The sequence below is a fragment of the Tupaia chinensis genome, unplaced genomic scaffold (assembly GCF_000334495.1).
Source record: "Tupaia chinensis unplaced genomic scaffold, TupChi_1.0 Scaffold000182_1, whole genome shotgun sequence".
Classification (NCBI taxonomy): Eukaryota; Metazoa; Chordata; class Mammalia; order Scandentia; family Tupaiidae; genus Tupaia; species Tupaia belangeri.
In genome coordinates this window covers 5,679,817-5,694,955 of record NW_006159657.1, presented here as the reverse complement: position 1 = coordinate 5,694,955, position 15,139 = coordinate 5,679,817, and the positions used below count along the sequence as shown (strand labels likewise).

General features: G+C 44.8%; 1 protein-coding gene across 1 annotated transcript in view; it reads left to right on the top strand.

The window, feature by feature from the left end:
• PARN (poly(A)-specific ribonuclease) overlaps positions 1-15,139 on the top strand; it is a 190,185-nt gene that overhangs the window by 4,125 nt on the left and 170,921 nt on the right. Inside the window, exons 6-8 of the mRNA XM_006146547.3 lie at positions 5,173-5,233; positions 11,830-11,995; positions 12,478-12,543. Coding sequence (XP_006146609.1) covers positions 5,173-5,233; positions 11,830-11,995; positions 12,478-12,543 — 293 coding nt within the window. The remainder of the gene's footprint in view (positions 1-5,172; positions 5,234-11,829; positions 11,996-12,477; positions 12,544-15,139) is intronic.

Here is a 15,139-nt window from a genome sequence, read left to right as displayed (position 1 = left end):
CCATTCTGTTGCTAATAACAGAAAAGACCTGAAATGGCGACTTTTAAGAATAGAGACTTGAGACCAGCAGTTGGCGTAACAGCTATGTTGTTGGACTCCAGTGTAGTTGACTGTGGTTCAAGTCCTGGACCCGATGGCTTAAACTCATGCCGGGCGCATGTGCATGCATGCCTAAGATCCCGAGAGGAGAATGGAGGACAAGGGATTGCGGTGTGGCCATCCCCTCTGGGGGGTGATTTCTCGCTTTCTATCTCTCTCTGTCTTTCTGGCGAGCACACGTCCTATAGCAAATACCTCTCCCTGCCAAAAAAAGAATAGAGACTTATTCGGCTCCTGGTTTGGAGGTCCAGGCCCAGCTGCATTGCAAGATGATGGAATGCAGGAACACGTGCCGTGTGTGTCCTGTGTGTCTGTTCTGGTTTCATTCCTTCTTGTGCACCTTCCAGGACTCAGTCATGATGACCCACACTAATGACCTTATTCCTAATTTCCTCCCAAAAGCCTACCTTTCAACACAATAGTTGGATTAAACTTTCACCTTAATTCCATCACAGCCGAATTTCAACACATGAATTTTGGGGAAATTTAAATCATGGCACCTGGTAGACACTTAGTAAATATTAAGTTCCCTATTTCTGCCCTCTTGATGATTTGTCTCTTTTTTTGGAGAGGTTTTTGCTATAGGGTATGTGTGCAAGACAGACAGAAAGCAAGAAATCACCCCCCCAGGGGGGATGACCACACCACAGTCCCCTCTCCATTCTCCTCTTGATATTTTGGGCATGCATGCACACGCACCCGGCATGAGTTTAAGCTACTGGGTCTGGGATTTGAACTGCAGTTCACTACATGAGAGTTCAGCGACATAGCTGTTACGCTAACTGCTGGTCCCTTGATTATCTCTTTTAATGGATCAGGAAAATGTGAGTGAGTGAGTGGTATGGATGTATGGATGTGTGATTAAAGATAAGGGCTGATCTTTTCTCCTTTATAATCTTGCATCCTAGCTCCTCTCCCAGTAGAAACACAAATTGAGTTGAGTCTTGCCATCATTCTCTTGTCTTGTGTTTAAGTGATTATGCAGTTATAAAAGACTAAATTTTTTTTTTAAGTGATCTTTGCTGTAGGGCGTGTACACTCACCGGAGAGACAGAGAAAGTGAGAACTAACCCCCGGCACACACACATACACACACACGGGGGATGACCATGCTGCAATCCCTTCACCTCCATTCTCCTCTTTGGATTTTGGACATGCACACACACGTGCCCAGTGTGAGTTTCTTTTCTTTTTCTTTTTTTTTGAGAGATTTTTGCTATAGGGCGCATGCACTCGCCAGAAAGACAGAGACAGAGAGACAGAAAGCAAGAAATCACTCACCCCAACGGGGATGGCCAGCCTCAATCCCTTCTCCTCCATTCTCTTCTCAGTATCTTGGGCACGTACTCACATGCGCCTCGCGTGAGTTTAAGCCGCGGGTGTGGGACTCGTACCATGGTTGACTACAGAGTCCAGCAACATAGCCATTACACCAACTGCTAGTCCTGGCTCCTCCATGTCTTAGAAAGAATTTGTGTTCACTACTCAGTGGAACGGGTGGTAGCATGCTGAACTGCAGTCCTGCAGGCACAGGGCCCACTGTGGGCTTGGATCGTCTGTTGACCTGAAAGCATGCTGAATGTATATGCATCTAAGATCCTGAGGAGCTGCAGGGCTAGGGGAGAGGGAAGGGATCATGCATGATGAAAACCTTTTATTAACAGTGGTGTTTCCCTGTCTTGCAAATTTCCAGGACCTGGCTGAACACTTTGGGTAACGGCAAGGCCAGCCTATCCCTACCGACAGACAGCAAGAAATCACCCCCCCAGGGGGGATGACCACACCACAGTCCCCTCTCCATTCTCCTCTTGATATTTTGGGCATGCATGCACACGCACCCGGCATGAGTTTAAGCTACTGGGTCTGGGATTTGAACTGCAGTTCACTACATGAGAGTTCAGCGACATAGCTGTTACGCTAACTGCTGGTCCCTTGATTATCTCTTTTAATGGATCAGGAAAATGTGAGTGAGTGAGTGGTATGGATGTATGGATGTGTGATTAAAGATAAGGGCTGATCTTTTCTCCTTTATAATCTTGCATCCTAGCTCCTCTCCCAGTAGAAACACAAATTGAGTTGAGTCTTGCCATCATTCTCTTGTCTTGTGTTTAAGTGATTATGCAGTTATAAAAGACTAAATTTTTTTTTTTAAGTGATCTTTGCTGTAGGGCGTCTACACTCACCGGAGAGACAGAGAAAGTGAGAACTAACCCCCGGCACACACACACACATACACACACACGGGGGATGACCATGCTGCAATCCCTTCACCTCCATTCTCCTCTTTGGATTTTGGACATGCACACACACGTGCCCAGTGTGAGTTTCTTTTCTTTTTCTTTTTTTTTGAGAGATTTTTGCTATAGGGCGCATGCACTCGCCAGAAAGACAGAGACAGAGAGACAGAAAGCAAGAAATCACTCACCCCAACGGGGATGGCCAGCCTCAATCCCTTCTCCTCCATTCTCTTCTCAGTATCTTGGGCACGTACTCACATGCGCCTCGCGTGAGTTTAAGCCGCGGGTGTGGGACTCGTACCATGGTTGACTACAGAGTCCAGCAACATAGCCATTACACCAACTGCTAGTCCTGGCTCCTCCATGTCTTAGAAAGAATTTGTGTTCACTACTCAGTGGAACGGGTGGTAGCATGCTGAACTGCAGTCCTGCAGGCACAGGGCCCACTGTGGGCTTGGATCCTCTGTTGACCTGAAAGCATGCTGAATGTATATGCATCTAAGATCCTGAGGAGCTGCAGGGCTAGGGGAGAGGGAAGGGATCATGCATGATGAAAACCTGTTTAGGGTGTTTGCATCTCTCTGTGTCTCTCATCTGCATATGTATGCTTGCTCTTATGAATAAAATAAATAGAGTTAAAAGAAAACATACATATGGTATTTACTATTTTTTTTCAGTTGCCACAGGGCATGTGTCCTTGCCATGTAGAGACAGAGGACAGAGGGAGAGGGAGAAAATAACCCCCATCAACGGGGCATATCATGCTGCATTCCCTTCTCCTTTACTTCTCCAGATAGTTGGGGCTGTGGGAATTGAGACCCAGTCAGCCACATGACATCCAACTCCCTTAACCACTAGGTTACAGGGGGCCTGATATTTACCTTTCTGCATACAATTTTTTTTTGGGGGGGAGAGAGGTTTTTGCTATAGGGCGTGTGTGCTCTCCCGAAAGACAGAGAGAGACAGAGAGACAAAAGCGAGAAATCACCGCCCACGGGGAATGGCCATGCCATTCTCCTTCATTCTCTTCTCGGGATCTTGGGCACGCACGCTCATGTGCCCGGCGTGAGTTTAAGCCACCGGGTCCAGGACTCAAACCGTGATTGACTACATGGGAGTTGAGCGACGTAGCCACTACGCCAACTGCTGGTCTCCCTGGCGTGAGTTTTAAGTCACTGGGTCTGAGACTCAAACTGCGGTCGATTAAATGAGAGTCCAGCAATGTAACCATTAGGCAATCTGCTGGGTCCTGATCCTAGAATTTTAAGGAAACCGTTAATGTAGAAAACCTTGTCTTCAAACACATCTCTGAAGTGGGTTCTGGGCTAAGTTTAATAGGATTGAATGTTGCAGTGTCCTTAGATCTGGACTGATGGTATAATGTCAGAGTTCCGTTCAGTAAAGGTGCTCTGAGGGACCAGATTACAGTGATTCAGATGTGTGGCCTGCTGATGTTCTGACTCAGCCAAGAATACAGTTTGCATAGCTGCACTAATGTCTCCCTCTCCTCAGTGAATCTGAGTGGGAACTTTATGACATTGCCATACTGTATACCATCTGTAGCATTATTAATGTATTTTTAAAGGATTATTTAATTAGTTTTTTATTTAGTATTATTTTTCAGTATGTTGTAGGGCACATGGCACTCACCAGATAGAGACAGAGAGAGGAAGAGAGAGCAAGCCTCCAAGTTTGGGACTTCAACTGTGGCCAGCCAAGTGAGAGTTCAGCGCCTCAATCACTATGCCACTTGCTGGCTCCTTACTTAATACTTTGTATTTGAATCTACTTAACATATTTCAGCTCCTCCTAGTTTTAAGGTATGTTTATTTGGTAAGGCTTGTTATGGAAACCTTTTTGTTGTTGTTCTTGAACATTAGAAGTGCCCAGTTTTGGGACCAGAGTATGGCATAATGGTTATGTCACTGGACTCCCATGTAGTGTGTGTGTGTGTGCCCAAAATCCTTTTTTTTTTTTTTTTGAGAGGTTTTTTCGCTACAGGGCGCGTGTGCTCGCCAGACAGACAGAGAGAGACATAGAGACAGAAAGCAAGAAATCACCCCCCCAAGAGGGGACGGTCACGCCGCAATCCCTTCTCCTCCATTCTCTCAGGATCTTGGGCACGCACGCACACACGCCTGGCGTGAGTTCTAAGCCACTGGGTCCAGAATGCGACCCGCGGTCAACTACGTGGGAATCCAGCGACATAGACATTATGCTAACCACTGGTTCCCAGTGCCCAAAATCCTGAGAGGAGAATGGAGGAGAAGGGATTGTGGCGTGGCCATCCCTCTTGGGGAGTGATTTCTTGCTTTCCATCTCTCTGTCTCTGTTTGTGTCTCTGGCAAGTGCACACGTCCTATACCAAAAATCTCTTTAAAAAAAGAAAAAGTGCCCAGTTTGGGTTTTCAATACCTGATCTGAGGTGGATATTGATGTTTTGTGTATACCCTGCACTTACGAAATGTCTTAAACTTGAACTTGGGGTAGGATAAGATAGACATTTTATTTCTATTTGTAGTCAGTACATCAATCAAGAGGTCAGGGGCTTTCTGCTAATTGGGTGAATATCTGCTGACCCAGCGGGTTTAAAAAGAAATACATCGCGAAACATAGTATGTTTGTTACATAAGCTATAAAGAAGACCTGAGCTATTTTAAGTAAATTAATGGGTCCTCTGGCAGCTGTGGAGGCAGAACCTCTTGTCTTCTGCCTTTGGCACCTTGCCTCCTTGCCTGGTTGACTTTGTTTACTGGCCTGGGTTACTTTTCTGCTTCTTGTCACTTAGCTGCTGCTGCTGTCACTGAGATGTCTGTTTTGTTTACTCTCGTTTCAGAGCTCCAGCATTGACTTTCTAGCCAGCCAAGGATTTGATTTTAATAAAGTTTTTCGCAATGGTAAGATGACATGTGACTCATCTTTAGCATTTATAAGCCTTCAAAATGTCCTTGGAAAGTAAATCTAACCTTTTCTCATTCTGTGCTTGCCATCTGAAACAGAACCTCGGAGTTCCAGTACACCAAATAAGTAGCCTTAGAACTTTTTTTAACTCTCTTAGCTGGAACTTTTCTTTTTTTTTTTTTAATTTTGTCAACCATGAACAGAGGAGGAGAGTAAGATTCTGCTTCATTTAGTTCCTTTTATTCTTTTCTTTTTAAGAGAGATTTTTGTTATAAGGCCTGTGTGTTCGCCAAGAAGATAGAAAGCAAGAAATCACCCCCCAGGGGGGATGTCCACACTACAATCCCTTCTCCATTCTCCTCTTGGAGAGGAGTTTAAGCCACTGGGTCTGGGACTTGAACCATGGTTGACTATGTGGAAGTCCAGCAACGTAACCACTATGCCATCTGTTGGTCCCCTGCTTCATTTAGTTCGGATGAGGCCTCTTAAAGTCCTGATGTTATTGAGTGATTTTTAGGAGCACACCACTGATGTGAGTTAGTCTCCTAATGTACTACCTGTAGGCAGTGCTCCCCTTTTCTCCCAGTATGAAAAGTGACCTAGCACTTCTAAAAGTAGCTGTATTCCAGTAATGCTAACAAATGCCCCCCTTCCATTTGGCATTTGACGTTAACGATCGTGCAGTCTCTGTAGACAGTTTCTCGGTTTCACATAGGAGAACACACGTCTACAGAGACTGCACGATCATTAACGTCCACCTTTCAGTGTGCTAGGTTGACGGGCACCCTGGGGGAGGGGTTGCGTTCTGTTCTTTCACATCCCCAGGGCACAGCATGAGTCTCCTGAATCAGGAGGTCATGTTAAATAGCTGATGAATTCATGGGTGCATGAGGACTGGGCCTTGGATCATACCAGGGTGGCTCGCCCTTTTTTCCTAAACATTTTTGAAAAAGTAATTATGTATTTATTTAATTCTATTTGTTATTATTATTTTTAAAATTTGACCAGAGAGAGAGAGAAAGCAAAAGCAAGAAAGCAAGCTCACAGGTTCGGGACAAGAACCGTGCGGGAGTCAGTGGGAATCCTGCACCTTTAACTACCATTCTACCTGCTAACTGCTCAACCCTCATGGACAGCTCTGGTGTTTGTTTGTTTGTTTGTTTGTTTAAGAGGTTTTCTCTATAGGGGGTGTGCACTCGCCAGACAGACAGAGACAGAGAGACAGAAAGTGAGAAATCACCCCCTGGGGGGATGGCCATGCCGCAATCCCTTCTCCTCTGTTCTCCTCTCGGGATCTTGGGCACGCACGCGCACGCGTCCGGCATGAATTTAAGCCACTGTGTCCGGGACACAAACTGCGGTCGACTACATGGGAGTCCAGCAACATAGCCATTACGCTAACTGCTGGTCCCGGTCCTAAACTGCTTTTAAGAAGTTTATTTATTTATTCCACGAGTAAGAGAGGCAAAGACAGCAATCCCAGGAAGTTCTTTTTTTTTTTTTTTTTTTTAATTTTGGAGAGGTTTTCGCTATAGGGCGCATACGCTCGCCAGACAGACAGAGAGAGACATAGAGACAGAAAGTGAGAAATCACCCCCCAGGGGGGATGGTCACGCCGCAGTCCCTTCTCTTCCATTCTCCTCTCTGGATCTTGGGCACGCACGCACATGCGCCCGGCGTGAGTTTTAAGCCACCGGGTCCGGGACGCGAACAGTGGTCGACTACGTGGGAGTCCAGCGACATAGCCATTACGCTAACTGCTGGTTCCCAACCCCAGGAAGTTCTTGATGCCATCATTTGCCCTCAACTTTACCCAGCCCTGGATCATGGGCATGCTTACACCAGGTGTGCTCAGGGATGTCTCTGGGCCTAGACTTAGAACCTTCCCATGTGAGTTCGCCTTGCTGCCATGCCACACGTTGGGCCCCCTCTGACCTCTTCCTTTTGCTTCATTAATTTCCTTTCCTTCACTTAATAACCTTTTCCCCAGTGGTATTAAGTACATACTGCTGTAAGGTCAATAACTATTTGAATTTAATAATTTTCATAAATTGTATTTTTTTCTTATGATGAATGTAGAATTATTAAACGAAGTAAGGAAGGAGATTTAATGCAAGAAAAGAACAAGGTTGTTTTCAAAAAAGGTACATAGGTTTCAAATGGACTATCTTAGCATGATCTCCTTCTGAGGCCTTTAGAATTTTTTTTTCTTGTGCCATATTGTGTTGTGAGGGCGCTAGTAGGTGCTGCATCTTAATTTTTAAAAATTATTTATTTTATTTATTATTACTATTATTATTGTTACTATAGTCATCAAAGAGAGAGAGAGAAAATGAGAAAGCAAGCCACGATGTCTGCGATTTGAAACTCCGTTGGCCATGTGGAATTCCAATGTCCCAACTATCATGCCACTTGTCGGCCCCAATGCATATCAATTTATATTGGTGATTTTGATCTTTGGAAATACTAAAGAAAATTTTGCAGTCAAAACTGCTTAACATAGTGAACCATTTTGCTATAGGGTGTGTGTGCTCACCAGAAAGACAGGGAGAGACAGAGAGACAGAAAGTGAGAAATCACCCCCAGGGGGGATGGCCACGCCACAATCCCTTCTCCTCCATTCTCTCGGGATCTTGGGCACGCACACACAGGCACCTGGCATGAGTTTAAGTCACCGGGTCTTGGACTCTAACCATAGTCGACTACATGGGAGTCCAGCGACATAGCCATTACGCTAACTGCTGGTCCCAGTTCCAAATGTATTTAGTGCATGATAGTGGCATTGCACAAACATCTTTTGAAGGAACTACTTTAGCACAGTACTCATGGATATTTAGTTTCCAGACTGCTAGTTTTATTTTCATAAAAGAAAAGACACAACCAAATTGGAAGATGCTTCATTCTCACTTTTATGGTTGAACCTTAGAATATTTTGTTTAAAACAGAAGCAGAACTCCATTATTACCAAGACCTATCCCCATGCTGTTGTTGATAGTCTCTGGATCTGATTTAGGCTGTCATTTCCCCTCATTAGCAAACCTCTCCGGTAACACTTTGTAAATGCCACAACCTTTTCCTCTGGCTGTCTTGTCTGAAGCCTGACAGGGAACCAGGTGACGACTCTTGGTACTGATCTCCCTTCAGCCCTCTTAGAGGCAAGTAGTTTTACTTCTCACTCTTTTTCCCTCTCTGGCTGGGCTGTGCTCAGTATTCTGGTTTCTTCTTGGTCCTTTTTTTTTTTTTTTTTTAGAGAGATTTTTGCTATAGGGCATGTTTGCTCACCAGAGCGACAGAGAGCAAGAAATCATACCCCCACCCCCAGGAATGGCCACACTGCAGCCCCTTCTCCTCCTTTCTCCTCTCGGGATCTTAGGCACGTGCACACACGCACCCTGTGTAAGTTTCAAGCCGCCAGGTCCAGGACTCAGACTGTGGTCAACTGCATGGGAATTCAGCGACATAGCCATTAGCCATCGATCTGCTGGTGCCTCCTCGTGCCACTTTCAGAGCACCTGAATTTCCCCTTCCACAGGAGCCACCATTCTTTTCAGGGCTGTCTCTTCAGGCGACCATATGGCAGTCTGCTGCCGTAACCACCATTTCATCTGCTGGCCCCTGGACCACTTTTTTTGCTAATTAGTCTTAGTATCTGTCAGTGAGCCTTAGTTCAGACAGCTATTGCTGTTGACAAGTGGTATTTTTCTGATTCTGTCATTCTTTCTACAAAGTTCAGTAGCAGCTGTGGCTTTTACTATTACCATCCTGTGATGGTGACTACATTTGTATCTCACCACCTTCCTCTTGAGCTATAGGTTTCCATCGCCAACTCTTTATCGATACTTTAACTTCTTTAATATGTCCAGAATGTAGCTTTTGATTTCCACTCCCTGGACTCCCATGCTTGTTCTTCCCCTAGTTTTTCTCAACTCACTTAGTGGCCCATCTTCGCAGTTGCTTAAACCAGATAGACAGCAGTGTGATTTCGTTTTTCATTTAAAATCATTTTATATACTCCCATGCTTGTTCTTCCCCTAGTTTTTCTCAACTCACTTAGTGGCCCATCTTCGCAGTTGCTTAAACTAAATAGACAGGTAGCAGTGTGATTTCGTTTTTCATTTAAAATTATTTTATATCTAATTTTATTTATTATAATTACCATTTCATTTGACCAGGGAAAGAGAGAAGAAAAGTGAGAAAGCAAGCCAGCAGGTGCGTGACTCAAACTGTGGTCGACCGTGTGGGAATCCAGTGCCCCAACCACCACACCACCTGCCAGCCCCATGATTTATTTTTTTCAATTGCCGTAGAGTGTGCATGCACTGCCAGAGAGAGACAGGGAAAGGCAGAGGGAGAAAGCACCCCGCAGTGGGGTGTGGTCGCACCGTAATCCCTTCTTCTCCATTTCTTTGTCCAGTTGGATTTTTGGTCTGCATGTTCACATACCCAGTATGTTTTTCAAGCTGCCAAGGCTGGGATTCAAACTGGTCAGCCAGTTGGGATCTGTCTTAATTTTGCCTTTTTTGGGGCTGGCCCTTAGTGCAGCATGTTAAGCCCTATGTATGGGAGTTAGATCCCAGGTGATTGACTGCAGCCCAGTGGCTTGAGAAACATAACAGGTGTGTGTGTGTACGTGTCCAGTATCATGGTGGGGGAGAAATGGAGGAAAAAAGATTGCAGTGTGACCACATTCCACTTGGGGGTTGGTATTCCTCCCTCCCCGCTTCCCAGTTGAGGACACATACCATCCAGCAGTAAAAATTTTTCCCCTTTCCCTTTATTAGCCCTCACCTCCACTTTATCAGTAAATCCTCTCTCTCCTGTCTTGGAAATCACTCTCTTCATCTACCCTTGCATCTCTGTAGGCTAAGCCCGGGACACACAGAGACCTACTGCTGGATTTGGGGGCAAGCTATCTCCATTGTGTATTACTGCTTTTTTGCTACATCAGTGGAGTCAAGTATCTCAACAGCGATCCCAAGTGGCTACAAGTCTAAAATAGTGACTTTCTGGCCCTTTTATTATTTTTAAATTATTTATTTATTTATTTTTTTGGAGAGATTTTCACTATAGAGTGCGTGCGCTCGCCAGACAGACGGAGAGAGACATAGAGACAGAAAGCGAGAAATCACCCCCCAGGGGGGATGGTCATGCCGCAATCCCTTCTCCTCCATTCTCCTCTCGGGATCTTGGGCACGCACGCACACACGCCCGGCGTGAGTTCTAAGCCACCGGGTCCGGGACCCGAACCACAGTCGACTACGTGGGAGTCCAGTGACATAGCCATTATGCTAACTGCTGGTTCCCATTTCTGGCCCTTTTAGAAAAAGTTTTCAGCCTCTGATCTGAGCTTTCATCTCCTGCCTGGACTGTTTCTCCTAACTGATCTCTCTACGTCTACTCTCAGAACAGTTCACAGTGATCTTTTAAATGCAAAGCAGATGTTATTTTGTTTAAAACCAGATGATGTGGGCCAGCAGGTAGTGTGGTACTTAAAGTAGCTGGATTCCCCATGGTCAGCTATGTGATCCGGGACCTGGTGACTTGAAAAACACTGGGCACATATGCATGTGTGCCCAAAATTCTGAGGGAAGAAGGAATTGTGGTGTGGCCATCTCCTTGGGGCGTGCTTTCTCATTTTCCCTGTCTTTCTGTGTTTTTCCAGTAAGTGCAAGCACCTTATAGCAAAACTAAAAAAAAAGGGGGGGGGGACAAAAACTAACGATGTCCCATTGCTCTTTTAATAAAATACATTTCTTACCATAGCCTTACTGTAAGGGGCTGCATGATCTTGCTCTAGTCTCTCTCTAACCTGATGTCCTATCATTCCCCTTTTGCTCATCGTGTCCTGGCCATACCAACGTTCTTATTGTTTCTGGAACATCCCAAGCCATTTCTTTACTCTGGGCTTTTATACTTGGTTCCCATGACTGAAAGACCCTTCCCTGGGCCAGCTTGCGGTGTGGGGAAGGTAGGTGGGTCCCACGTGGACAACTGGGTTAGCATCCCAGACCTGGCAGTCTGAGGAACATGCTGGCACGTGTAAGCCCACACTCCTGAGAGGAGGAAAAGGGATTGTGGTGTGGCCATCCTCTTATTTTCTTACTTTCCCCCTTTTTCTCTGTCATTTTTTCTCTCTCTCCCTCTGTCTCATTGATGAATGCATGTGCCCTATAGCAAAATTACCCCCCCTCAAAAAAAGAAGGAAGAAATATTGTTCCCTTGGCTCTTTGCATGTCTGATTCATTCTCGTTCTTCGGGTTTCCTCTCACAGGGGCCTTTTCTAATCATCTTGTCAGAAGTAGTTCTCTTAAGCACATACAGAACAGACCTGCTTGTTCACTTCCTGCCAGCTCCCCAGGGCCTAATCTAGTGCTTGGTGCAGCGTAGTGCCAGAGAGATATTTGTTGAAAGAAGAATGAGTAAATAAGCAAACACATTTCAAAATCATTTTCCCCTTCTGTTGAATTTTTCGAGATATAGTTAAATAATGGTAAATCTTTCCTGGGCACAAAAATGACTCTTTGGTTTGCTAAAACAATTATACATTAAACAGTTATTTTTGCTAATGTGTTCTGTTAAATATTGTGTGTAGGCATTCCATATTTAAATCAAGAAGAGGAAAGACAGTTGAGAGAGCAGTACGACGAGAAACGTTCACAGGCCAATGGTGCAGGAGCTCTCGCATACGTGTCTCCTAACACCTCGAAGTGTCCCGTGACGGTTCCTGAGGATCAGAAGAAGTTCATAGACCGAGTAGTGTAAGTTCCTAAACTGAGACCCAGTGCACAATGACTAACGTGTGGCGGGGTGTCAGTCTGATGCCACACGATCGGAGTACACACATGGGTGTGGTCCTGCGAGGAGCACGATTTAATTGTGGCTCGTCAGAATTTGTGCAGCTGCAGCAAACCGTAAATGGAGTTCTGGGTGTTGTGCTTGTAGGTGCTGCCTGTGACCAGGCAAGAGACCTGAGTGGGTGTGTGAGACCTGTATGGACCAAGGGCCTGACAGCCATGGTCCAGTGTCTCTGACCGCAGGGAGTGGGCCACGAATTCAGAACAATATGCCAAAATAAAAGACTTTTCTTTAAGTCTTGGATGTAAAAGTTGTAACCTGTTTCTGTAGCACTGTATTGTCACATAGTCTTGTACCCAGACTGTGTTTGAGTCTGGTTATTCTATTGGTTGATGACTTCATTCCTTTGAGGTACTGATGGTCACGGTCTCTTCTAATTCCTCAGAGAGAAAATAGAAGATTTATTACAAAGTGAAGAAAAGAAGAACTTGGACTTAGAGCCATGTACTGGGTTAGTCGTCCGGAACATTTATACATATTTCTTTTTTGGAAAGGAAGATGATTTCTGGCATTTGATGCATTTAGTTTGTTTGTTTTTAAATTTTTTACCGAAGGGCATGTGGGTGTGTGCATGCAATGGAGAGACAGAAGGTGATAAATCACCCCCAGGGGCATAGGCACACTGCAGTCCCTTTTCCATTCTCCTTTTAGGATTTTTGGCACATACGCACATGTGCTTGGTGTGATTTTTAAGCTGCTGAGTCTGGGGTTCTAATCTCGATCTGACATGTAGGAGTCCAATCCTTTAACCTCTGCCAGCTGCTAACTTTCCATTTGGTCTCTACCATACGCTTTATAAATAGTCTTTTTTTTTTTTTTTTTGGAGAGGTTTTTGCTATAGGGCGCGTGCGCTCGACAGAGAGACAGAGAGACAGAAAGCAAGAAATCACTCCCCGGGGGGATAGCCACACCGCAATCTCTTCTCCTCCGTTCTCCTCTCGGGATCTTGGGCACGCACGCACATGTGCCCGGCGTGAGTTTTAAGCCACCAGGTCCGGGACGCGAACCGCAGTTGACTACATGGTTGTTCAGCGACATAGACATTACACTAACTGCTGGTCCCAATTGTCTTTTTTTTTTTTAAAGGAGTTATTTACTGAATTTTATTATTATTATTTTTTAAAATTTATTACAAGGCATGTGTCCTCATCAGAGAAAAAGAGGGAAAGTGAGAAAGTAAGCCGCCAGGTCCGGGACTTGAATTTTACTTGGCGATGTGTGAGTCCAGTGACTTAATCATCACACCACCTGCTGGCTCCTATAGTCTTTTTATATCAGTACACTGAATGAATGCTTTGTCTTACCCTGGAGGGGAGAAAACGGGGCAACTTTGATTTTGAGTTATGCCTAGGAGTGGCAAAATTATTTGACCTTAAAGAATGCTTAGTTCTTAGGGACCAGCAGTTAGCATAATGACTATGTCGCTGGACTCCCACGTAGTTGACTGTGGTTCACATCCCGGACCCCGTGGCTTAAAACTCACGCCGGGCACGTGTGTGTGCATGCCCAAGAAAAAAAAAAAAAAAAAAAAAAACAGCTTAGTTCTTGAAGGCTTCAGAAGAGAAGAGTTCACTATCAGGCTACTTCTATTCTTTTTTTTCTGTAGTTAAAAAAAATAAATAAATAAAAATAAATCAACATTCAAAGAGTTAGTAATTTGAACATCTTATTTTTACTTTCCTTTTCTTCATGATGAGCTTCACAAAACTTTCTGTATTTGTCTAAACTCTTATGCAGGTGCATTAAGTAATATCTTTATTAGACAAGAACTTCTTTATTATTTATTTAATTTTATTTATCATTATTATTATTATTAATTTGCTACAGGACATGAGTGCTTAGGAGAGAGCGCGAAAGAGAGAGAGAAAGCAAGCTGCTAGGTTCAGGACTTGAACCATGATTGGTCATGTGGGAATCCAGCGCCTTAACCACCATCAGCTGCTAGCTCCTCTATGTGAACATCAACCTCTTCTATAAAAGCAATAATAATAGTGAAGAAAATCCTAGTAAAGACAAGTGATAAGGAATCCTCCCATATCAAACATCCTGCCTATTTTTATTTGCTCATTACCTGTCAGTTCAAATGAAGTATTTTGTAAAACTTTGGTCTTTCCCACTGGGCCCCGGGGAATGCTTCCCAGTGACACCAGGAGGCTGAAGTAGGGGGATCATGAGTTGAAGGCTGATCTGAGTAACATAGTGAAGCCTTGCCTGGAGGAAAAAAAATGAGCGTGTACCTATACTCTGAGCTAGGATCACAACATAGCAAGACTTTGTTTTTTCAAAGAAAAACTTGCTCAACCAGTGCTTGATCACTTAGTATTTACTTTTTTTTTTTTTTTGAGAGGTTTTTGCTATAGGGCACGTGCGCTCACCAGACAGAGACAGAGAGACAGAAAGCGAGAAATCGCCCCCCAGGGGGGTTGGCCATGCCCCAATCCCTTCTCCTCCATTCTCCTCTCGGAATCTTGGGTATGCACGCACATGTGCCCGGCGTGACTTTAAGCCACTGGGTCCGAGACTCGAACCACAGTCGACTACATGGGAGTCCAGCGACATAGCCATTACGCCAACTGCTGGTCCCAGTATTTACTTTTTTGTTTGTTTTTTAGGTTTTTGTCATAGGGCACGTGTCCTTGTTGGAGAAAGACAGAGAGGGAAAGTGAGATATTACCCCCTGTGGGGGATGACCATGCCATAATCCCATCTCCTACATTCTCTTTGTGGAACTTTGGGTATTCACACATGCATGCACCCACGTACATGGGCCTAGTGTGATTTTCAAGCAGCTGGGTCTAGGACTTGAGCCACAGTTGGCCACATGGGAGTCTAGCACCTTAACCACCAAGCCACCTGTTGGCCCCAGTGTTTACTTTCTGTTTTAAAGAATTATTTTAGGGGACCAGCAGTTGGCTATGTTGCTGGACTCCCATGTAGTCGACCGTGGTTCAAATTCTGGATCCAGTGACTTAAACTCACACTGGGTGCATGTGTGTGCATCCCCAAGATCTCAAGAGGAGAATGGAGAAGGGATTGCAGCATGGCCA